The sequence below is a fragment of the Tympanuchus pallidicinctus genome, unplaced genomic scaffold (assembly GCF_026119805.1).
Source record: "Tympanuchus pallidicinctus isolate F22 unplaced genomic scaffold, pur_lepc_1.0 scaffold5, whole genome shotgun sequence".
Classification (NCBI taxonomy): Eukaryota; Metazoa; Chordata; class Aves; order Galliformes; family Phasianidae; genus Tympanuchus; species Tympanuchus pallidicinctus.
The window spans coordinates 8,112,067-8,138,423 of NW_026294769.1; the positions used below are offsets into that span (position 1 = coordinate 8,112,067).

The following is a 26,357-nucleotide window of genomic DNA, read 5'->3' on the forward strand; positions in this document are numbered from 1 at the left end:
TAGTTTATCTGTAAGCCTATTTTATTTCTGAGGAAACTAATTGGTCACCATAATTGCTGGTATCTCAATCAGGCCTTGGATTATTCAAGGAATTTTGAGACTCTCCTTCACTGAAGTCTTTTTATAATTCTGTAAAAAGGACTGCAAGTGCAATACATGTTTTCAAGAAACTACTTGGGGTTATAAATCATTTGTGTATCTCAGAGATTTACAAAGAAAAAGGCATTTTGGTTCTAGTAACCTCACAACTGTCATAAAACAGACATCCAAATTCAAAGGCTTTTGTGGGGAAAAAAAAAAGAAAGAAAGAAGAACACAGTTGAGAATATATGAAGATCAGAAAGTGTAATTTGAATAGGAGGAAGCAATTCAAGGTACAGAAAGTTATAGAGAGAAAGAAGGATAATGAGTGAGAAGGTCTTGTTTTCCCCTATATCAATATAAAAATTTAGAAATAAGCTTTCCTACATCTGTAATTGATTAATTATGTGTAACTCTGCCTTTCTGAAGGAAGAGATGTCCTTGTATTTAGTTTATTTCTTCAGAGACAAATTTCATTTGTACTTTTAGTGCAAAGAAGATTTGAACAAAAATGCACAGCTTGAATGAAGTATTTAGATGTATGATAGCCTGCAAGGAATCATGAAGGTCCTCAGCAATGAAGTTGTTATCTATAATTAAAAAGAAATATAAGGGCCTCAGTTAGATCTCAGATAAATTTGAAGGCAAAACATTCTAAGTGGCAGACATAATTTTTCCAAATGACTTGGAAGAAAAAAAATGATTGCTGAATAAGGCTTGTTCATAACTCATACTTGTTTATTAATTTGTAGAAGGTGATTTTTTTAATTGGAAAACTGTATTGATAAAAATAAATTCTGGTAAACATGCATATCTGCTATGGCACATCATGTAACCTCAACAAGTCAAGAAATAAACAATACATAGGTGAAGAGCCTTTCATCCAGTCTGTGCATACAAACCTGGCAGACTCCACAGAAGGGGCCCAGAAGAAATCAGGCAGCAGAAAACCTTGTTGGTGGATCTCTTTTTAACTTATTTACCATTGCCCTAGGTGACTAGTTTTTATTTCCCGGATGCCTGTATTCAGGACTAATATATAAAGTATTCTTACCCAAGCTATCTATGCAAGTTTCTAAAACATTCTTTTTAGGCTTTGATCATACAGTCCTTGCTGATGATCATGGGAAAGATTGATGTGGATTCAGATCTCATCATGGTATTAATTTCTCACTTTCAGTAGGCTATAGCTAGAGATGCAGGGACTGAGCGAGAGTAGCTATGTCGTGCCTCTCTTGTCACAGAAGAATAAAATAAGAACTCTGCATGATTCAGTCTTGTCTGTGTAGTAAAGAGATGCAGACAGAAAAGGAACATGAGGGAATTTTGTTCTGACCATGATGCTAGAGAACTGGCCATACTAATAGAAATTAAAGTGCAATACAGAAGAATTTGATACTGTGAAAGGAACTTGAGTTCCTTCAAGGTAAGGACCACTTCATGTGTTCCTTAATAGAATTCATCTATTTATTTATAATCCAGTCATTAACTGCTCAGAAATATGTAAGATAGTAGGAAGGAGTGAATTGGCTGTCAAAAAGAAGCATTCCTGTAAATTCTGGCTTAGGTTCTATTTTTCTACCTATTTTGCTTATTACAGACAGGATGAAATGCTTAAAATGAGAATTGATGAAAAAGATGAGTGATAGAGAGGTATACTGAATAATGTTTAAGTCCTGCTTAGTAGAACTTAATGCACCTAAATCATTTAAGTTGGCTCAGTGACATTCTGGAGGACTAACACAATGAAAAAGCCCATGGAGCAATAACAAAGTGCACAGGGCTCTCTTGTCTAGTTAAGTGTCCTGTAGCACAATTTTAAATATACATAATAATAGCCAACAATTTATTATTAGATGTGCAACAGGATCCTATAACTCTAAAAAAAAAATAAAAATACTGAAGCCAACTAGAAGCTGCCTTCAGCAACTCAACTCACTCCTAAACTGTTCTTGAGGGGAGAAAGAAAATACTATTAAGTTTCTCCCAGTTTGTAGCCAGGGAAATAATACGTGCTGAAATGTGGATTGTTAGGAGTTACTGGGCAGATCAGTTTTTGTTGATCGCACTCAAAGGCTAAATATATAATGGTAAATTGAATAGTGCCAGAAATTTACCAGAAATTAATTGTACCCAAGCCCAGGAATACAATTTGTCTACATTGTGCAAGTTTTAGAATGTTCCCTCATGCAATTTTGGCTTCAACTAACTAGATTGGTCTGAAATAAGCCGTGGAAATAATCTGTAAGTTAGTGTATAGTAAGGCCTATTTGTACTACTTAGTTTCCAAGCAGCCAGTTTTGAGAGGCAGGAAAACTTGCACTAGCAAATTGTGTTTTGGCCCTGTGCCTCATCTCCTTTTTTAGGGCTCAGAGATATGCTGAATCGAGTTGAGCTGGCAAGCAAAGAACAGTCTCAATAACTGTAGAAAGAAACCATGAATGTATTTCTGCTTTCTTTTTATTACTGATATGTGGTCACTATACAAAGAAGGAAACTATACTCACGCATATTAAGATTTTGTTAATCTTCACTGTTTGTAAGATATTCACATCATGAAGAGAAATGGGTGACGAAGAACATTTTTTACATGGTAAACTCAGCAGATTTACAAACATTACAGGAATTTATTAACTAAATCACATATTTTCCTGGAAATAATAACTAATGTAAGACATTTTGTCTTTGTGTAGCTCACAACATTACATATCTGTCCACTTATTATTGTAGGAAAAAATATTTTTTTTTCTTCATCTTTGTTTTTCTTTGCTTCTTGCTGCCTTCTCTTTCCTTCTTTTGCACATAGAGACCAAAGTGCCATTAATAGGGAGTCTAAAGACATGCCATCTGAGCTCTTTGAGGAAGTTTTATTCCCTCTACTACTGAAATCATATTGGTGGATCAAGGAAAAGGATGTTTATTGTCTGTGATTTGGAACTCTGACCTCCTTGCCAGTAATTTGGGATTTCATCAGTTTACCTTTGTTATCACAGCAGTTTTAGTTTGTTTTAGAGATGATGTTCTGTTTGAGAATTACTGAATAAATTAACTGCAAGCATTCATGTAATTCATGCATCTGTAAATGTGCTAATAAAATAGTTTCATACATATATGACTTCCTGAAATACCACCTAAGGTACATATGCATCCCCTAGCCAATTATTGATCACTGCTTTTTTCTTCTTTATTGCTTTAATTATTTTTTCCCTTTTTTATACCTACAAATAGGCCACGAGGAAACAAAGGCTTATTTAAAGAAACAGGCAAAAGTGCACCACAGTAAATTCCTAAACCACAGGAAAAAATTAGTCCTGTGGCAATAAAGCTTGTCTCTCAGGCTGCTAATGCCTATCTTTCCATACACTCTTATCTCTCTAAGCTTCTGTTTCCAGTGTGGAGAGAACTGCTGTTTGGAAGCAACCACAGTTCTTCTAACCTACAAGTCTCAGCTGCAGGCTTAAACCCAATTTGATCCTTGGGTTTTGTTGTTCTTATGCCTTTCCTGAAAGCATTAGTTTGTCTTCTGTGTTTTGCCCTGCATTAAAAAGACTGTTTCATCCAGCTCTGCTTTTATGAATGAAAGGTAACTAGCATCGCAGAATCAAGACTTTGTCTTTGCAAACTTTGGTGTCAGAATTTCTCTTTTCCACAGTAAAATACACGCAGCTGTATCTTACAGGAAAAAGACTAAGTGATATGGAATGGGATGATCACTGGATGCCTGGATGGGAGCAATACTCTGTTAGGTCTGTTAACTGCACACCAGCCAGTGTCCCTATATTTATTTTTCAATCAGCTGTTGTGAAACACGTCACTTGCATTTCAGTGGAAAGTACTGCGCTTGTATTTATATTCCTTCATAGAAAAGATTGACCTTTCTCAGCTTTATTTATTCTCCTTTGTTGTGCTTTCAAAAAGATGAACATAAAACATTATAAACTTTAACCACAAACCCTAAAGAATAAAGTTATTGGCTATTTAAATTTGAAATTAAACCAGACAGTATACGAACAAGGCTGCAATCCTATTTGTGCTCTCTTGAAAGAAGGTAAGGCCATTGTGTCATCTCCACTTCCTTTGTCATGTTTATAAAACCCAAGTGCATAGCAGGATATCCAGTTTAATAGTCTCTTGGAAATTCTCCAGTAATGTGAATTTTTTATCATGTCCCCAAGAGGTCATGTTTCTATACACTGTTTTTCCCTGGAACAACCTCTTCCCCCGACTTCTTTTCATTATAGTGAAGAAATATTTATTAACCACGACACAGTCAGTAGGAAAAAAAGTTCTTGCTTAAAGGAAAAAACAACATTGTTTAGAGCTCTCTGCTAGCTGAAGAGGCCTATTTCTAAGAGGGACCAACCTCAGTAATTGTCAGGAAATGCAGACAGTTTGTGTCTTTTATTGTGGAACTTCTTTAACTACTTTCTTTAGTCCAACAGCTCCACAATCTGCTTTGTAAGTGTGTGTAGTGACTGCAGTGGCTGGAACTTTCCTTGCAGCAATGTATTTTTCCTCCTATAAGAAGCAAAAATAACATTAAAGACTCCATGACAAAAGGGAAAAAAAAACCAAATGGTGCTGTGTTGCTAAGCGACTTTAACAAAAGATGAAAGAAACCACAGAACTCTATTTAAGTCTTGTAAAAACTGAAGAACTAAATACCCATCCCTTTGATCTTATTTAGCAATGATGATGCTTTATCATCCTCTGTTGCTGAGAAAGACAAGTCCTGAAGACAAACAAAAGAGGTAGTTATGATAGTCCTTGAAAGGCTTAGAAATTTAGGAGGGTAAACTGTCAGTAAGTAGTTGCTAAGAAAAGCAGTTGTAATTACACTGTCCAGCTTAACCATGATTAACATTCTCTGCTATATTGTGTCTGCTCTTTTCCATCTTCCTCAGTCTTGCTTCTCCCGTTACATCCTGAGGCTTGTGGTGTAGCTGGACCACCATAGCTGTGGAGCGTGGTGACATTCCTGGATGTCACATCAGTATCTTTATTATTGTTCACCTACGGATAGACAACAGGCAGCAGTTTCAAATGCATGCACATTTTGTAATTTTCATTCTTGCTCCTGAAAATTATGTAGAAAATGTTGGGGATCACTGCCTCTATTATACTGGACAAGACATAGGGAATGTTTGCAGACAATTTATCTTCTATGTAGGCAACTTGTGTCTGACATTTGATTTCATAAAGGTCTATACAGTGCAGTGGGAATCCATCTGATTGTTTATTTGAGCTAGTAGAGGATCATTTAAAGTTTAAAAATTAAAAAAAAAAAAAAGAATAAAAGAAGGAATATCTGGAAAGATAAAGCTTGATATTTTATGAAATGAGTTGCTGGATAACAGCTTCTTCTTTTATTTGTTATCTTTTATTTGTATTTTTATTTTATATTTGTATATTTCAACAGCACTGAGGACTAATAACCTGCAGCTTGGTTAGGATGAGCTTGCATAATACCACATTACCAGAGTTATCACAGGCAAAAAAAGATATATGAGTGAGAAGATAAGTGAGGCACTCTACTGAGATGTGGTATTTATATATTATAGGTAGCTTAAAACTCTCTCATACATCTCTATAGCTAGATTATTTGGCTTATGAAAATATCCTGGAAGAAAAAATGTAGCAGTCATTGAATTCCTTAATAATAAAAATAATGCTCTCTGCATTACAGCCCCAGATTTCCCAAATCCAGTCTGACCAGCCAGAGACTAGATACATTACTTGCAAGAGTTTTTACTTTTACTCACAGAGTGCCATCTCTTTCCTTTCTTGATTGATTGAGAGAATAAAGTGATTTATATTCAACAACTTTGTTTACAGGGTTAGGATGCTAACAGTCTTAGGTATGCACTAGTGAATTAGTTTGATTAGCACATGAAAACCTGAGGGTTTGCTGTATCTGAACTTAAGTTCACAAATGCACATATATGTTTCAATATCAAAATGACTACATTCTCCTAGCTCGTTTTCGTCTATTTTGCAGTCTTTGCTTGGAAATCATTGTGTCTGACTCACCAGCTGCATTTCTGGTATACAGTGCAATCAAACTGAGTCTTTTTTTTAACATTTTACACTCTGTATCTTAAGATTAGATTTGGAACTTCCTCTGTGCTTGTAGAAGATAATTATGAAATAGCTTTTCAATAAACCAGTGAAAATGATTTTAATCCTTAAAAAGCTCTTTGATTAACTGGATAGAAAGAATAAAAACTAGTCCCTGCGAAATGTTTTATAAGTGTCTTGGAGACTCTAGTAGCAATCTTTCAATGAAGCACAAAATCAAGTCTTACCAGGAATGTCCTAAATGAGTACACTGCAAAAATTGTGAACAAAAAATATGTGCTTACTTTGTATCCTTAAAAGCAGTCAATATTAAATTTTTCTCTCCTTTGGTAAAATCCCAACTGCTGCTCTGAGTGATGGAAGGAAACAAATGCAAATGCTATGTGCACTTCAGGGTCCTGTAATAAAAAATACTTTACTTGTAAATTGCCATTGCTACACATAAGGTTTCTTCTATTTATGACAGTTAAATTACGCACAGTGTGTTTCTTTTGATTGGGTGGAGACATGTCAAATAAATTCCTTACTTAATAATAAGAAGGCAAATGTAAACCTTCTTATAGTAGTTTGAAAAGAAATTCATTTTTGCAAGATGTGAATATTTTGGAAGTTTATTTTTCTTCTTTTTTCCAAAAATTAAAAGAGAGGTAAAGAAAATAATGATGCTATTTGCAAAGGAAAATGTATGTGTGACTTTGTCATGCGACTACAGATAGGAAGACTTTGTCAAATGGGCCAAATATGGCTATAAGTAACAGAAATACATCCTGGAACAACAACTTCAAGGACAGTGGCTGGACAAAGTTTGGTGAAGGCAATTAGGTCAACTTTAATTAAGACTTGTCCAGTGACCATGTTTTGAAAGTTGTCTTCTCAGACAACAATGGGGCTTCTATGATATCCAGCCTAACCTTTTGAAAACTGTGTCTGTAGATGAAGAAGAATTTGATATACCTAAATCAGTAAATATTAATGGATTTTATTATTTTTAAAATGTTTCCAAAAACATGTCTTTGAAATTTAAAGCAGCAACTCCTTTTTGACATTCTTCTGTTGCTTTTTGAAACTACTGGCATCATTCTGCCACTGCTATCTGTGCTAGAGCTATAGAAATACTGTAGCGGCCCATCAAACCCTAAAACTGTTTGATCAACTGAAATGGATTGTACAGCTAAACAAGTCTTACTTGGGTTATGAAAGAAAGTCTGGATTCTGCAGTCTCCTTTTTTGAAGGAAAAAATGAAATTAGTTTTACCTTAGAACTATTATGCTACTCTCTGAAGGTGTATTATGTGAATGAGTAATAACATTAGACTTCCCAGTATACCACTGGATTTTTAAATATGTGAATTTAGTCATTTTGTGATATGGTATCATGATACAATATGGATTCACTTCATTGGCTTACATTCAGTAGGAACTAAAAATGTCCGCTAATTCATTAGCTAGAAATTAGATTCACAAAACATGAAAAGAACAGACTGGATTATATAATATAATAATAATATTGCATAATATCATATTTTGTGTCTTTGCAGTGGATGGAGGCTGGTCTTGCTGGTCGTCTTGGTCAAAGTGCTCAGCAACGTGTGGAGGAGGACATTACATGAGAACCCGCTCCTGCACCAATCCTGCACCAGCATACGGAGGAGATATTTGTCTTGGCCTGCACACTGAAGAAGCCCTCTGCAACACGCAGCCGTGTCCAGGTACAGCAAATAAGCACAGGCAGCTTATGTATGCCACAGCACATCAATATATATTATAGTTGAGTAACATAGTGTTCCTTGATCTATTATTTAGGAGCAAATCTTTTCTCTCCTTTATTAAGTGCACAGTCAGCTTTTACATGCTATGTTCACAGTAAATTGAATGTAGGTATGCCAAAAAGAACATGAAAGGCTTCTATAAGTACCTCAATCAGAAAAGAAATGTCCAGGAAGGCATACCCCTCCTATTGAGTGACACAAGCAGGCTGGTAACAACTGATGAGGAGAATGCTGAGGTACTTAACTCTTTTTTGCCTCCATCTTCTCTGATAACTGCTCACTGCACAGCCCTCAGACATTTGGTTTGATAGGAGGGGATTGGGAAATCAACATCCCTCCCACTTTAAGCGAAAATCAGGCTCTTGACCACTGGAGGAAACTGAACATCCGCAAGTCTATGGGTCCCAATGAGATGCATCCCAGAGTCCTAAGGAAATTGGCTGATGTGGTTACCAAGAGACTCTATGGTATTTCAAAAGTCGTAGCAATTAGGTGAAATCTCTGGTGACTGGAAAAAAAGGAAACATCATACCCATTTTTAAAAAGAGTGAAAGAGATGAGCCTGGAGATCCAGAGAGAGCCAGAGGAGATCAGTCTCACCTCTGTGCTGGAGAAAATCATAGAATAGATCCTCCTGGAAGCTATGCTAAGGCGCATGGAAGACAGGGAGGTGACAGGGGGGAACCAGAATAGCTTCACCAAGAGCAAATTATATTTGACCAAGATGGTGGCCTTTTATGATGGTGTCACTGCAGTAGTGGACAAGGGAAGAGCCACTAATGTCATCTGTCTTGACTTCAGTAAGGCCTTTGACATGGTATCCCAGAACGTCCTTCTCTCCAAATTGGAAAGATATGGATTTGGTGGGTAGACTGTTTGAAGGACAGAGAACTGGCCACAGGATTGAGTCCGGAGAGAGGTGGTTAATGGCTCAGTGTCTAGATAGAGATTGGTGATAAGTGGTGCTCCTCAGAGGTCAGTGCTGGGACCAATACTCCCAATACTCTCATATCTTCAGCAGTGACATTGACATTGAGGTCAAGTGCACCCTCAATAAGTTTCCCACAGCTGATTACCCCAAGCTGTGGGTGTGGTTGACACAGCTGAGGGAGCAGATGCCATTTAGAGGGATCTAGACAGGCTTGAGCAGTGGACCAGTGAACCTCATGAGGTTCAACAAATCCAAGTGCAAGGTCTTGCTCCTGAGGTGAGGCAGCCCTCATTACCAATACAAATTGGGGGATTAAAGGATTGAGAGCAGCTCCTGCCAAAAGAGACCTGAGGGTACTGGTGAATGGGAAGCTGAACATGAGCCAGAAATGTGCTCTCACAGCTCAGAAAGCCAACTATATGCTGGGCTGCATCAAAAGATGTGGCCAGCAGGGTGAGGGAAGTGATCCTGCCCCTCTACTCTGCGCTGGTGACGCCTCATCTGGAGTACTGCGTCCAGATTTGGAGTGCAGGAGAGATACAGATCTGTTGGAGCATGTCAGAGAAGAACCACGAAAATGATCCATGGAATGGAACACCTCTCCTATGAGGACAGGCAGAGAGAGCTGAGGCTATTCAGCCTGGAGAAGAGAAGGCTGCAAGGTGCCCTGATAGTGGCCTTTCAGAATCTAAAAAGGAGCTACAGGAAAGAAGGGGACAGACTCTTTAGCAAGGTCTGTGGTGATAGAACAAGGGGAAATGGCTTCAAGCTCAGAAAAGGTGGGCTTAAGTTCCTTATATGGGTCATAAGGGAAGGTGGGTATAAGTTCCTTATATCTATAAGGAAAAAATCTTTTATAGTGAGGGTAGGGAGGCACTGAAACAGGTTACTTACTGTGGTTGATGCCCTATCCCTGAAGACCTTCAAGGCGAGGATAGATCAGGCCCTGGGCAACCTGATCCAGCTGTAGTTGTCCCTGTTCACTGCTGGGGATTTAGACTAGATGGCCCTCAGAAGTCCCTTCCAACTCTAAGGATTCTATGATTCTAAATAATATAATAATAGAATATGGCCTACAGGAGACCATCTCTTCCTTCCTTGTTTGAAAATTACACAAGAATTACAATTTAAATTATCATCTTCTGGTTCTGAATGAGCTAAAATATTGTAATATTTGAAGTGGTTCTTGCAACCGATTGGTAGGCTTCTAATAGCACTATCCTAAATAAGTGCCTTTGTTATAATACTAAATGTTCACATCAATCAGATTGCTGAGATTGCATATTCAATAGCATGCATATTACAAGGTCTTTCAAGTACATGGTGCTTTATATTAACCTTTGTTTAAGACTTCTTTTTGTATAAAATGGAAAGCAAGCTTTAATGCTCTTTGTAAAATAAATACTTCATCTTTGGATGTTAAGGGGCAGAGACTTCATATTTTTAGATCACTGCAAAGTACCTGGTAAATGAAATGTCTCAGCACTCCTGGTGGTTGTATAATATTATGGATCATGACCTTTTCCTTAACTCTGCTTTTTGAACTATACTAAAGGAACCTGAATTTTTAGTGAAACGTAAGTCAGAAGAAGAGAGTAAAATTGCAGAAGAGCTGATAAAGAGTGAAAACACAGTAGGAGAGTTTGTTTTCATTTACTGTTGATTAATGGATTATAGGCAATAGTAAAAGGAAATAAATAGCCAAGGAACTGGCATCAGTGCCAGGTTCTATCTTTGGTTTACTGACGACTCCTAGATTTCATGGCAACGTTTTTGACTTACATGATGAGGTTGTATAACTGAAGGCACAGGCCCCATGAATATGAATGTATAGATCTTATTACCTGTGCTGAACCACACTTTCAGTTGATTTCCTTTCCCAGGCACTGCATGTCCTGAAGTTGAATAGAAATGCATACTTCATCGAACTTAAAGAAAGTGCAACACTCTATTGGGTTTTAAAAAATACACAGAAAGCAGTTGATTATTTTATTTTTCAAGACAAATATCATATATTTGTATTGAGATCCTTAAGGCATCTTTCAAAGGTCATAACTAGAGTGTTCATTGTGCTATTATTGTAGCTATTTCTCTTGCATTTATTTTCTAGTGATATTTTTCTAGAAATGACAGTTTTCAAATGTTTATAAATAATCTCTTCATCTTGTTTTTGACTGGCTGTTACTCAAGATTTGGAATAGATAGTGGGTGAAGGACGTTGGTTTCAGTTTGGTTCAGGAAAGTGAAAATTTTTATAAAGCAGTAAAATTTCGGAGTTCAAAGCATATATCTCAAATTACTGTGATTCTTATTACTTTATTTCAGTCTCACTGAAAATTTGCCATAGATTTTGAAAGCAATTATATGAGGGAATGGCCTTTGCCTCATGTGCATACTGTACATTTCACAATTTTTTTACTGTTCTTATTTCATATTGGTACAAAAATGACCCCAGTGCTACACCCCTTGTCAAGTTTGGGCAGACTCCTGCATTCCTGCACAGCCATTTTGCTGTGGTGAAGATCATAAGGCCAGTAATTGCTGCTAGAGCAGATCTGGTAATACCTTTGGTAGCATTTGCTGCTTGAGTGACATGTTTAGTATAATGCTACTTGGTGTCTAGAAACCACCAACCCACGCAGAAATGTATATGGAAATTATTTATAATGTTCCTTAGGTTATGAAAAAGAAAAGATTTATTGGCATTTGAAATAGGACTTTTTTGGCAAAAGAAAACTAGCAGAAAATTGAGATTTTCTGAACCTTGATACCAAAGATTTTTTTAAGGATATGGAAGGTTAATTGCAAATCTGACTGAAAATATACAAGTGTGCAGTAAAAACATAGCAGTTTTGTGTCTGCAAAATGAATTGTTCTCTCATGCTTCATTTTGAAAGCTGTATCACCACATTTTCTTTTAATTTATCTAAATGCAGTTGCACAAATATGAGTGGAAGTGCTGTACTATTGATCCTTACTGTTTTATAGGCTGCTTGTCTCTATGTGTAATCAGTTGCAAGGATGTCTGTAATGTATTGAATAAAGCAGTATTTTATATGTCAAGTATTCACAGATGCTGTAAGAACGGAAAATATTTTCTGTTCTTGAACTTCTAATTCACACATGCAAATAATGGATAAAGAATTGAGCATTTAGAAGTAATGGTGTAGTTATGCATAGGAGAGATTTATGATTTCATGGACTGGTGGCCTCATCATTCTGGGCTGGCTTCTTTACCCAGAGATCTTTTAAGAACTACTTGGATTTAACCTTGTTGCAAATGCCAGCCAAAACTGTAGGAAGAAGACTGAGTAAACCTTGCCATGTTAGAGGTGAAAATCAGCTTCAGATTACACACCTCTTCAGTCCGCCTTTTCCATTCTTACGACTTTTATGCAAAGCTGAGGCTGCAAATAATTTATGAGATCTCTTCTATCTACAGCAAGGAAATGATCCTGAAATTAAAACAAAGAAACAAAAACAAACAAACAAAGAAAAAAAAAAAAAAACCAAGGTACTTCTATTTTGCCATTTAAGTAAACAACCTTATCAGACCTGGAATATATACCTCTGTACTTACCATTGCTACTTGTGAGGTACACAAAAAGGCAGTCATCATCCATCCTGAAGACTGAAATAGGCTCCACAAGAATAACTCTTTCAGTCCCTCCTCTGGGGTCACTGCAGAATCCTTAAGGCTTCTCCCTTCCACACACGAAGACAGTGGCAGAAGCTAAAACCATAATACTTAGGTGACAATTTTACCATCAAACCTTATTTTGGAGATGTTTTCCAGCATGTCCAAACTGGCTTTGCTTTATGGTATTACATGAGCTATCCTGTGATCATTTGTATGAGCTGGAGACCAGGCTCTCTGTCGTTATTCAAGAAGATGACATATTTTGGTGCACTCAAAGCATTTAATTGCAACAGTGTGTGTGTGTGTCCGTTTATGCCCATTGCAGACAGCTGGTCAGAGTGGTCGGAGTGGTCCGAGTGCGACTCATCTGGCATGCAGCTTCGTGTTCGTCAGTGCATTCTTTTGTTTCCAGTGGGCAGCCAGTGCACGGGTAACACCACAGAGAGCCGAGCCTGTGCTTTTGACTCCAACTTTATACCAGGTAAGATCAGTGTTCTTCTGGAAGGATAAATGAATTCTCCCAGCTTTTCAAGAACAAAGCATAACACTGTCCCTACACAGAACTTTGTAGAAGAAAAGAATTTGCCTTTTTTCATCCAAAGAGTGAGCAGGTCAATAGTGTAGGGCTTACGTTGCTGGACCTGGTGTTCTCATGAAAATCTGCCTCGCGGCACTATATGATGTTGAGCTGTCTTTATTGTCACCACCCAGCATTGCTGTTATTCGTTGTCTCACCATTCTGCAGGTCTTTACATCCTATTTGTTAACAAAGTACAGGAATGAGTACAGATATTTCGAAGAACTGGTTTGCTTTTCATTTTAAGGTGTTCTTTAAACTTTGGGGGTTGCTAGAGGAATGTTTCTCTAGGTTTTGTGATTTGTGCATGCAAGAGTGGGTGCTGGGGTAGTTAATCCAGAGATCATTTCATGAAATCCCTTCAGTGAGTAACCACTTAGAAAGTTGCATGCTGCTTGCTGTGTCTCAGGTACTTAGCTCCCCTATGACCGTGGGCAATCATGTCAGTTTTTATTCTGTGGCATTTACTGAAATTTACAAACGTACTCTTAAAAAAATGAATTAATCATAGCAGTGATTTAAATCACAACAATATGGATGGTCACGTTTACAGTCATCTATCTGAGTACATAATGAAGCCAGCAGTCTATTCATGGACGGAAATTTATGTTTTCGTGTATTGTTTGTGATGTCATTTTGTTTATTCAGTGCAGCAACCTTTTCTGTTTGACTGTGTAATGTATTACAATGTTATAAAGAAGTTAACAAATGTAAACATTACTAATGGCTGATGCATAAACTTGAGGAATATATTCTTTAACTCACAAATGCTATTTTTTCCTTCCAAAACCAGTGTGAAAAATGTCAGTGTGAAAGCAAAACCTCCCACATTGTATTTTTCCCCTTTTTCTCATCGTCTTGAAGCAGCTCAGTTAATTTTCATTTTTGTGAATCCCCCACTTAATCCCACATAAGCTCTACATATTATTTTGGAAAATACACATTTTCAGAGTATGTGAAGTGAAGGATGTCAGACAAATAAGTAGCCATCTCTTCTCAAGCACTCTGTTGTTTTGTTTTCCATTCCCCCTCAAATTACCCAGGGGATGAAGTCGTGGCCTTTACATTCACCTTATGCATGCTTGCTTGCTTTCTTGGGACCTCACATCTTGCTTTCGCTTCTCAAGATCCTTATACTCAGAGTTCTCGCTCTCCTAACTTCTGTTTCCTTTTCTAAATCTCCTCAATCCTCTCCCAGCTACTAGACTGGCATATCCACCCTCACGTTGTTTCCTCCTCATCTGCTTACCTTAACTCTGCTCTACGAAACGTACACATATAGAATGATTCTGGCATAGTGCAAAAATGGCTGCTTCTTGTCACTGCTGCTACTATGTTTTCAGAGTTAATCATTATCAACATCGTTTTACAGAGCCATATGGATTTCTGGCATTTTTTTTCTGCTTTTTGGTTGGATTGTGAATCAATAGCCTTGACCAGACAGAGTACATTACCAGCCTTTAACTAGCTGTGAGAATACTGCTCTGTCAGGTTTATTACTTTTGAAAAGAATGTTGATATAACAGGCATAAAAAGGTAAAAAAATGAAATGAAATTGTGATCCACTTTAGTAGAAGCCTGTGTTATGTTAGGTATGTGGAAGTCATAACACTTTGTTTCACATCTCATAATAAGCTGAAGTATCTTCTGGCAGAAACCTCCAGCTGGAGAAGAGATTAATTTTAAAATCAGAACCATTAATATAGTATTTGCTTCTCTCCTCTTTTTCCATCAGGCCTGCCTTAGCGTTTCTAATCTTTTTTCCCCAGAATCATATTACAAGGGCTTCTTTCACTGTTCTGAATCTGAACAGATTCAAATTTTCAACTTGCTTTAACAGAATTGAACAGAAAATTGAGAAACTCACTTTCCATGCATTCCTGAAGATGTCATTATGTCTGTCTCGTTTATCAGTCCTTTCCATTATCAAGCATTTTTAATATTCACAGAAGAATATCAGAATGGCCACACAGATTCAGAGCAGAAGTCCATCTTGCCAGTTCCTGACTTCAGCGGTAGCTATGATGTCTAGGAAAGAAGTGAAACAGAACAAGGATATATATCATTCCCCTCCCGTCTCCTTGTTGTTTACCAGTCTTCAACTACCTTCATTTCAGGAGAGTTTTTAAACCTGATAAGATTAGTCTGTTTGATGCCTTGAAATAATTTTGTCTCCAAAAAGTTAACTGGGTTTCTCACATATATTGCATATTGGATCATTGTGTGGTGGCAAGGTGGAGAGCATACTTTGTTACTCCTCAAGCAGAAGCAATTGTATTTCAGTGGCCATCATTGCCACCCTTCTGTCAACTGTTTCTACTGCTACTAAAGACATTCTGAGATGGGAAAAACAGAGTTGCATGCTGTGTTTGGATTGTGGACAGCACGTGGATTTGTAGAGACCCATAATTGTAATTTCCTGCTTTACTTGGCTGTACCTAGTATTTTGTTTGCCTTTTTGATTGCTTCTGAACACTAAGCTGATATTTCATGAAACAATCTGAACTCACTCATGGGTGGTAATGGTCAGCTCACAACTATAATTTTGTATGTGAAGCTAGAATTGTTTTCTACTCTACACTGATCTACATTCTGATTCATGTGTCATATTGCTGCAGAAGTGGTAACTTTTCTCCATTGTAAGAACTACTGTATTTTCTATCCTCTCCCTTATATCCTATAGCTTCTTTGTTTCTTAAGTAGTCTTTGACAAGGGATTTAAAAACATATCTTAAATCCAGTTATGTTTCCTGCCTGACCCATATCTGCATGGTCACATGACAGAGAGGTTTCTAAAGCAGGACAGCTTCCTTTCACCAAATCCATCGTCCTTGAAGTAAAAAGTGGGAAAACTTGGTTGCCAACCCATTTTTATTCAGTATTTATTCAGAATGCTTCCAAAGAAAAAATGATAAGGACACTGGATGGAATCACATTTGATTATTTTGCAATTGAGACTCATAAAATTGGCAGTAAAATTTTTGCACATTTGCAAATTCCCTCTTTTCACATTTGTGCTAGATGTGACTTCTAGAAGTAATGAGCCTATTTGAACACAAGATAATGAAATCCTCATTAAATGTACTATTTAGAAGTTCGATATTTTATCAACGTAGTTTAACTCCACAAAGAATGTTTTAATCTACACTTCATCTTTTCAATTCAAGGAATGTTCCGAATCAGAAATTAAAAATATGCTACTTCTTTTGCTTGATGAACTAAAGAATCTGAAGATGTCAGGGAACTTTTTTCTCAGTTCCTCAATATCATGTCAAAGTCTTTTTAACTTTGGATTTGGAGTGAATGTAGCAGAATGTGTTTCTTAAAGCCTTACTGTATCAATCAAATTAATAGATCTCTGTTATTTTTTTTCCTCAACGAATAAGCAGTGTATTTGTTTTTCTAGAAATATCAGTGGCACGATCCAGCAGCATAGAAGAAAAACGATGTGGCGGTAAGCTTTTCAATTCTATCTGTGTATTAAATGCTGAAATATTAACTCATTTTTCTACTTGTTTCACATATTGCACTAGTTTTATTCCAACTTCTAAATGCCACGTTCTCATTATTTACACTTGGTCCAGAAATAGAGGTGACAGGGACATAGTTGCTACGGGATTGCTCACTGAATACCCAGATGTCATTTCTGACATTTGAGATGAGAGTATGTATTATTGGACTTCTTTTTTTACTTTTCTCCTGTTCCTTTATGTCACTCAACCTTCTTGTCCCAAAAAGAAGTTCCCATTTTAAGCTAGTTTTCATTAGGTTGAAATTTGTAAAGTTACTGCATCTTTTGCAGAACAGTAATTTCATGTAATACTTTCTCTTTCGGACTCCAAATAAATAGCAGAGAGCCAGCCTGCTAACCACTTTAATAGCTCAGACTATCTGGGACTCATATTCAGCTTTGCTGCCAAAGACATAACTAAAGAGTAAAAAAAAATTTCCATCCCAGAAAGCCTGATGCTAGCAAAACAAATCTTGAAAGAGAAAACTAAATTGCTAAGGAAAAAAAATCTAAGTGAGAAGAAGAAAAAGAAAAATGATCCTTTTTTTGTGTGCTGAGCTATCACACTTAGTCTGTGTTGTCAGGGTAGTAGCTGTGGCCAGTTTTAATATTCTTCCATGCATGGATAAGATGTATTTTTAACCTAGTAAGGGACAATGAAAACACAAGGGTTATGCAGAAGCACTAGTGTGCATGGCATTGTGTTATGGGAGTCTGGGTAATGCAATTTGATTTTTTCTTAATTAGCAATGGAACTCTGAAAACATTCCACTAAGTTCTAAAACAATGGGAAACCCTCACACAAGTGTAGAAGGATATTTCAGTAATAATTTACATATTGGGGCAGTCAACGTAGTCACCTAAATATTAGATTGTGTTCCTTTGTTCCCAGTAGGCACGTAAAGATTCTACCTTAGGGATTTGCCAAAAAAAGGACCCACGTGCTGGCCTACTTCTCTGTTTTACAATGAAAAAGATCTAATGACTTTTAGACTAGTGCCAATATTTCAATTTAAAATCAGCTTCATGTGCACTGCCACAAACAAACTTATAGTAATGTTAAGATGAAATTTCAAAATTGTTTCTTTTTTAATCAAAAAACACATCTCCAGTTGGAAATGACAGTGAAAAGCACTGTAATTTATTTCCAGATAATCTTACTTGTGCCACATCTGACCCAATATCTCTGCCCAGTAACAATAGGGGGCACTTGTGTTTTAGATTTTCTTCTAAAGTTTCATGCAGCAGTGAGCCTTCTCTATGTTTTTATTTCTGAGCTGTAGGTAGGGTGGGTTTCCCATATTGTGATCCCACAGTATCTTCGAAGGGCAGAGCGGACAGGGAAGGCCTGGGTGAACAGTACTATATTCTGGCAGCAGACTCTGGCTGCTATGGTTAAACAGCATGCTGATCTTTAAAGACTTTCTTTCTCTTCTCCAGGATGTTCTCCCCTGAAGTTCTACTGTTTTTCCCTCATTTCCCCCTTGCACAGAGAAAAAATTCTGAAGGCTGGGGAAGGGAATAAATTGGCTGTGTATCAAAGATGCAGAAACAGTGCGAACCAACAAGGAAGGGGATTTAAAAGGAGTATGCCACAATGTCAGGGACAGACACCAAATAAGGGGTATACTGAAAACATTTTAAGGGAAGCAGGTCTACAATCTAAAGATAACAAGATTTTATTCGTTCTGCCTCAAGTCACTACATATATGACAAAGAACCAGAAGAGCAACAGAGGAAATGATAATGTCGTTCATTGGAAATAAGCCATGTCCATTATATACATAATTTATATATAAAAATGTTTTGCCATAGAGTATGCAGAAAGAAAATTAGCTGGATTTTTCAAACATTTAAAAAAAGCAATTCATTCTTCTGTTGCTTGGGTTTTCGCCTTGACTAAGCATTTTTCAAAAATCCCAGTCTTAACACTTACAGAGATTTATGGATATGTATGATTCTCTTAATGATCCCTTCAGGGAAGTACAATGAATTTGCTACTGTAGCGATAAACCATTGCAAAGATGTTTGTGGGAAACACATGAAATTTCCCTTATCATTATTTGAATCAAGTACTTTTCTATCCGCTTCCTCAAACTTAAGCTTTTATTGCTATTACCTTGCAATAAGATTTTTTTCTTCCGTCTACTATGCAGAGTTCAACATGTTTCACATGATCGCCGTGGGATTAAGTAGCTCAATACTTGGTTGCCTTCTTACTCTGCTTATTTACACTTATTGCCAACGATATCAACAACAGTCCCATGATGCAACTGTCATCCATCCAGTGTCACCAGCTCCTCTAAATACCAGCATCACCAACCATATCAACAAACTCGACAAGTATGATTCTGTAGAAGCCATCAAGGTGAGAAGTGGGCTGGGAGCTCTCTATTGCACGTCATAGAATCCTATACAACTGTTATTCTGTTATTCTGTGTCTGAAGAATTTTAATTGCTAGTTTTCTGCACTGGCATTTGCACTCAAATTGTGCTGATTGTTAATGATGAAGATAGATTTCACTTAAAATGTTGTAATTACGGATTCTTTCCTTTGTCAGTCCCTATTACGTAGCTGTCTAGATTTGTGTGTAGGCAGAATTTATACAGGAGCAACTTTTCCTGTAAGATTCCTGTAAGACCACTACTCAAGGTTATTGTTCTTGTATGTTTTTTTTCTTCATTGTGTTCCACAGTTGCTTCCTGAAGAAGTAAATATAGCTATTGACAATCATCATAATATATATTGAAGATAATCCTCTGGTGCCAATGATGTGGCATCAAGGGCACTACTGACCTGCCTGCACTATGTCTTTATACAGGAGATGTATTCAGTTAATATATAGTGGGCCACACTTTCAGCTAGTATTCATACCTCAAATATTTGATGAATGAGTAGTATTGATTTACATTAGATGAGAATCTGGCATGGTATCTATATCATAAGACCTTTGCTTCCAAATGCCTTTTTTTATGACCTTATAGAAAAACTTTGCTGTTTAGATCCACTGACTTAAGGAAGAATGAGCATTCTGGAAGTACTTAGCACGGTATCTTCAGATTATACAATTTATTAATGCAGTTGTGAAGCTTTTTATAAATGATTATATTTCTTAAATCCTACCCAGAAAATCTCATTTTTAATTTCTGCATTTTTATTTCTAATTAAAGATATTTTAAGAAATTGTCTTAAAAATTCAAGAAAAGTCCAGATGTTGTGATCTGTGAAATCAGTTGATGTAGGGTTATATGTTAAGGCTTTTTCAAATCCTCCTGAATAACTCTCTGGATTGTTACTGGGCAGCAAAATCTTGAAAAATCTTGAAAAATCACTTTAAAAAAAAAATGAGATGCACTTCTAATACTTCCAGAAATTTTTTCTCTGTGTTGCCTTGGAAAATCAAGTAATTAACATAGTAAAAAGAAAATAATTCTTATTCAGTGAAAGTATGATGACAGAATAATTCTAATAATTGCTGAATATGTATGATTAGAAAGAATTCTTTACCAAAAAAAAAGTTGTAATATTGGGGGAAATGTCTATTACTTTTTTATAGTGGAATTGTTTTCTCTACAAGCATGATTATGCAAATGCAAGTACATACTTCTAAATGCATTTTTGACTGACTGACATTTCATGAACGTTTGCCACAAAAATTGTCTGAGTGAAATAGCATGTAGGGGCTCCTTTCATTCTATTCCTCTCATTTTCTTCTTTTCTTTCTTATTTTTCCCCAGGCATTTAACAAAAACAACCTGATTCTGGAGGAGAGAAACAAATACTTCAATCCACATCTCACTGCAAAGACTTACTCTAATACTTATTTTACAGATTTCAATAATTATGATGAATACTAATGGGCTTGTGTATTTTCTGGCCTCCTGTAACTCCCCAATCCCCAAGGCCTGTGCTACATGACTGCTCATGTGATTGAGGCTTCAGAGATGAAGTTCAGAGACATTTCAAGCACGATCCAAGCCGTCAATGTCCCATTGCTGCCAAACGCCCAGAACACCTGTTTGTGACATGCTGTTTTCTCGGCGGAGTGAAAGGTTGTTGGCCTTTGGTGTTGGGCGCAGCTGTAGCCCCTTGGTGTTGCTGAACCGCTCATGAGGAACATTTTGCTTTGCTGTTTCATAAGCATTCAGTCAGATTTCTCTGACAAGGGACTGAGCAATTCCTGGTACCCCTTAAAACTGCTCCCGGAGTACAAATGCAATTTTCCTTTTAGGCATTGTCTTTTATTTCCATGGGGTCTGACAAGGGAGCTGTTAGCCACGGAGCCCTCTCTGCAGTCTCCTGAAGCTCACATCACCTCAGACATCTTGCAGGGTGTTGAGAAGAACAGCAAGAAGCATGGTGGCTTAGCAATGCTCTGCAGCAGCACTAGGCTCTGTAGGGCTGATCTTCCAGGGCTGCAGATCACTCAAGCTGTATTTCAGCTGTTCAGAGGGAGGAGACTGAAGTTGTACTGACAGATATGATCTTGTAATGAAACTGGAGAGCTTCAGGGTAGATGGTTTCCGCATGTGAGCAAAGCTTGGTCGGAGAAAGCCTTCACACTATTTGGCTGAATTATGAGGGTGGTAGAAGGGCACGTCCTGCTGGGAGGCCAAGACAGGAGGGCAAATTGGAAATGCAAATGGGAAAGCCTGCTTGACTGCCAGGGTGGTGTTGGCCTACAGTCAGGCCAGGTATGGGATGATGCATCTGCACCACCATTTGTGTGCTGTCTCAAGCACTGGTGGCACATCAGCATAATCTGTAGAGCTGCTTTCCTCTATCTAGCTTTTATTTTATATGCACATCTTTGACAAAACAAAGCATCATCAGAAAACGCAGATGTATTTGCAAAGCATAGTCTCATCTTATTGTCGCGTTTGGCCCATACTAACCAGCCCCTAAAGGAACCTTCTTATGGTGTTTTAAGTGAGTATCTTGTTGGACATCATTGATGTAAATATTTAAAATCTCATTTGAGTTTTAAATTATCAGTTTTAGTTCCTCTTGTAGTGGTAGGTGAAGAAACACAAAGGATTTTTATACCGTTTTTTCTTTGTTCTGTCTGTCTTCACTCACATTCATGACAATGTCATTTTTCAAGCTGAAATTCCAGATGTAGAAATTAAAAGGGCAGGGGTTTGGGCCAGATTTTCCAAAATTCTTAGTAGCAAGACAGCATTTGCTATTCTCAGAAGCTTGTGAGAAGAACTTTAAAACAAACATTAAGGACTAAAGAATTAGGCTTTCTTGGGCATACTAGATGCAAAGATATCCTACCAGACTGCCAGGAAGGTATGCAGAGAGGCAGAGTGGAAATATTTCCATTCCTTATTCAGAACCCTTGATCATTAGGATATGCTCCAGTAGGCAGACAGAGAAGAAAATGTGCAGATTAAAATGATTAAGAATTGTGTGCAAAAAAAACACAAACTGCACAAAGTACCCAGAACATCGAGGCTGTGAGACTGCACTTAAGCACCACCTTGGTGGTCCAGCCACACCATATGTATCCATGTCAATGAGCAACATTCTTGAATGGGGATAGGTCTGATTGTAGCACTATGCTTCCTATCTCTGTTCTGCATAAAATGAGAAAATGCAAAGCGAGTGGTCTTTGAAAAGCTGTACTGTAAAATGAACACACATTTACCATCGATGAAAATAATTGGGATGAGCTGCCTTTTTTCTCCAGATGAATCATTCTCCCCATTGTTAAAAGAAAGTTCTCCCACTCTTGCACTCGTTTATCTTTAGAAGGGTTGATAACACCCATTTTCCGTATTTTATTATTTTTTTATAGTTCATTAGATTTGATTTTCCATGAAGAAATTACTGGACTGCCTTTGAGTAAGGGGAAATTTTCTCTGCAAGAATATTTCATGAAACAAACAGATGGGGAAAGGCTCTCCAAATCACAAGCATGTCCAGTATTGGCATCAGTTTGTTCATGCCAAAAGATAAATTTTTACATTTCACTACATTTTAAAAGTAAGATCTATATTGCTGCCAATTTCAAGAAGAAGAAGCACATGCACATACACGCATGCACAACTCTTCTTCTCTGCCCCTGTACTAAGAGCACATTAGTCTGGCTTGTGGATTTTGTATTTAGACTATTAGTTATGAATCCAATATCTTAAAAAATATTTGATGTATGTATTTTTATTTTAACCTTTTTAATAAAATCTAACTGAAATAAGATTAAAAAATCTTTAGTAGATTAAGGCACACTTATCTTTACAGTGATTTGTCTTCCATTCTTTTCATGAATAGATAAGTATGTTAGATGTGTTATATATGCAATGATAATAATCTAGGTTAAGACTGCATGATCATAGGTAGAAGTGCATGTAGCAGATGCTTGGTCTGCTCACACTTCCGTCTCCCAGAGGAGTTCTTCAGACATTCAGATCTCTGACCAACTCCGATGTAATGTAATCTAAAAATCACACCAACTTGACAGAAAAGTGTTCCTTCTAAACATTTTTTTGTCATTTAGCTTCTTAAGTTACATTATTTTAAATCTCATGCAGAGGTATATTCAGAATTCTACCTAAAGCAATTTAAAGTCTGATTTTCACATTCCTCCAGGGTAAATGCAGCATTTAAATGAAAATTTTAAATCACTTCAATGAGAAAAATATGATTGCAAGGTCTCCTCATCAGTCTAGACTCTGAGAGAACAGGTTGTAAAGCCATAAGACTTTTGTGTCTTAGGTCATTTTTAGAGGACCCCGGGGGCTTGCCAACTTCATCAATATTTTCACCTTCTAAGTTCTGCACAGTTGCCTACATGGTTTTTAATACATCCTCCTCTACTATATAGAGCAAAGTGAGGTTTCTATTAAATTTCAATTTACTTCATTTAACATATTTTTAAAAAATAGGCTACACACTTTGGTGGAAAGCAGATTTCCACATGAAGGCTCTAATGTTGTTTTGTAAAAAATGGAACAAAGTGGATACTTGCATGCCAAACTTGTTTAAGCTGACAAGTCTGAGATCTCAGGCTTGTACAAGGGAAGAATTTGATTCTTATAGCATTGTTCTGTTCTTGGAAAGGGAAAAGCAACTCCTTTAAAATACCCCATGTCCTTTCACATGGATAAAGTGACCTTTTCTGGATAAATAAATATCACCTCTAATGTTGGTAATTAATATTACTAAGCCATTTTTACACTGATTGCATAACTTGTAAAATGTTCTGGTTTGAACACAAACATTTGAGTAGGGAGATCGCAATCCTCTGAGTAAATCTGTAATTTTCCTTTCTGTGTAGCACTGCCAGATGAGGTGAGGAGGAAGCAGGACTAGTAGTCTGATCCTACATGGTAAATACCGTTATTAGGTATTCCAAGTTAGAACTGTGCCGCAGTACATGTTTTGGACTTAGTTTAGTGTCTGATGCGTAGAGCACATTCCTCAATTGCTTAGAAAATGGACTCCTGTGCTTGCAGATTTGATTTGAGTCTGATGACCTTTACGGCCACTTAAATTACTTCAGGTGGAAGCTTTGTCAGCCATTTGCAGTCGCCTGCTGTTGGAGCAGTGTGGTTAGGCCAAAACTAATCAGGAGATTTCTAACTGGAATTAGGGTTTTCTTAAGAGAGGAAGAGAGAGTGGGGTTTAAATGGCTTTGATTTCCAGGCTATTAAGCAGTACTGATTAAAGTCTCAGATGGGTGTAGAACTTTGAATTCAGTTAGCTTTATCAGAATCCCACTATAACCTCTGGAAAAATACCATGCAGTGTACAAATCAAGAGCCACCAAAGCACTTACGTTAAGTGAAGAAAGTTCTCAGAGCATCTGAAGATATAACTGTTCAAACCAGAAAACAAAGTAAGAGGTCCCAGATGCAACAAAAACAGTAATGAGAATAAATGCTTCAAGATTTTTTCCTCATCGTTATAGAATAAATATATTCACTTCTTTCAATGTGGGACCAGTTTTATTGAATTCAGAGCTACATACGCACATTCCTAAAGTTAATCGCATGCATAATGGCTTTGCTGTGTGAGATAATTCTGTAAAAAGTTTGGTCCAAGTTCATCCTGCTTTGCTTGAGGCGTGTGACCAATTTTTAGTTGTAGCTGCTGCTGGCACCCTCTGCGTCTCATCAGGGAGACCATCCTTAGACGGGCAGAGTCAAAACCCAGAGGAGGCGTGTAGAGAGATACACTTACAATTTTCTTTGTCGTTTAGACGCCTAAATGTAGATGGGCAAAAGCTAAGCTCTCAAGCACAAATATGGTTTTACTTGTCACATAAGTGACCACACTGAGCTCAGTGGTATGGATGTAACAAGTTATTAATTTTAATGTGTTTACAGGATTGAGCCCAAAATATACTGCTTCTGCACAAATCCATGCTCAGTACAAGATGGCCGCAGTAATAAAGAAACAGATTCATTTAAAAGCAAATCTGCGTCTTGATATCAGGGAATTGATATGTGTTCATTGTGTGGGGTAGTTGAATTCATTCCTTTCTTTGCTAAATAAATGAGTGATTAAAGAAAATACAGCTTGAGTTCATTTAAAAGCCATTCTTTCAAATAAAGGGTTTTGGGATCTGTGAATGTTTTCCCTTTCTTTCTCTCTTCTCTTTCTCCACAAAAATGAATCCTGTGTGTAGTCAAAATGGCCTTTGGATAGGCAGCTCTGTATGGTTGAATGAATGCTTTGCACTGTGTTGCCGCGTGACAAGATTTTGGAACTGGGGTGATACGCAGAGGGAAATGTGCTAAGCAGGGAAGTTTGACAAAAATTTCAACCCCAGCAGTAGCAAGAGTAGATGGCAATGGAAACAAAAATGTGGAGGAAACTTTCACGGAAACTTTGAGTCTTTTTTGGAACTGTCAAGGACAGGGATGATGAGACTATAACCCCTTGAACAGCCAAGCCAACTGGTTGCTTCAGTGCAGAGCAGCCCGGCTGGCACACATGCCTGATTGCAGCAGGAACCTTGTGCAAGGCTGTGATTGCTGCTGCTCAGGAGAGGATTGAGCTGGAGCAGTTCTCAGCAACAGATTAGCCAGGACGGGATGCAGTGCTTTAGCAAGCACTAAGCACAGTGGCACAGGTGGCATTTTGGCAATATGTGTACTGGCAGGAGTCACCGAGCAGATCAGTAGAACAAAAAAGCTGGTCCTAAGCTCACAGGCTTTGGACTGTCTCCAGTCTGGTCCCAGTAGCTGAGTCCCCATTACTAGTTAGAGCGTTCACCTTCAGTTAAATTCACTCGTTCAAAAAAATCCACATCGTATATTCTGAGATTGCTCCATGGTGCAAATGAAGCACGGACAGACAAACCTTTTTTTTCCAATTGGCTCTTTGAATCCAGGTTGGATGTTTTTTCACCCACTGATTGTGGATAATTGCACCCCTACCTTGCTGAGGATCTATCTTCACAAGCAGTTAATTTGAAGGACAGATTATGAAACCATTAAGGAAATCTGCCAAAACTTTCTATTGGAAAAATGTTATGAAGGGCTAGGTGTTGTATTGATATTGAATATTGATATTGATATTGATATATGGCTTATTTTAATTGTTCTGAAACTGAATGTTACTGAATGCAATGCAGCCGTTCCTCAATTGAAATGAATATCTGAACAAAGATGGTAATTTCATAATATCATTTTGGAAAAATATTCCATTAATGTAACTTTCAGCTTTCTCATAATACAATCCTGGATGCTGAGAATGTAGAAATGCTGTTTATGCTTTTTTTTTTTTTTTCTCCCGCCCCCCCCAAAGGATTCATCCA

The 26,357-nt window shown here is 37.4% G+C and overlaps 1 protein-coding gene across 8 annotated transcripts in view; it reads left to right on the forward strand.

The window, feature by feature from the left end:
* The window catches only part of SEMA5A (semaphorin 5A), a 314,761-nt gene extending 289,594 nt beyond the window's left edge, over positions 1-25,167 (forward strand). For 6 of the 8 annotated variants that reach the window (XM_052703890.1, XM_052703888.1, XM_052703893.1 and 3 more), the window contains 5 exons: positions 7,698-7,868; positions 12,825-12,980; positions 16,483-16,530; positions 18,744-18,955; positions 20,326-25,167. In XM_052703890.1, the coding sequence (XP_052559850.1) occupies positions 7,698-7,868; positions 12,825-12,980; positions 16,483-16,530; positions 18,744-18,955; positions 20,326-20,445 (707 nt within the window). In that variant the 3' untranslated portion in view covers positions 20,446-25,167. Of the gene's footprint in view, positions 1-7,697; positions 7,869-12,824; positions 12,981-16,482; positions 16,531-18,743; positions 18,956-19,572; positions 19,638-20,325 lie in introns of all 8 variants that reach the window. The other 2 variants (XM_052703894.1, XM_052703895.1) reach the window with 2 other exon arrangements.
* Positions 25,168-26,357: the final 1,190 nt, after the last annotated feature.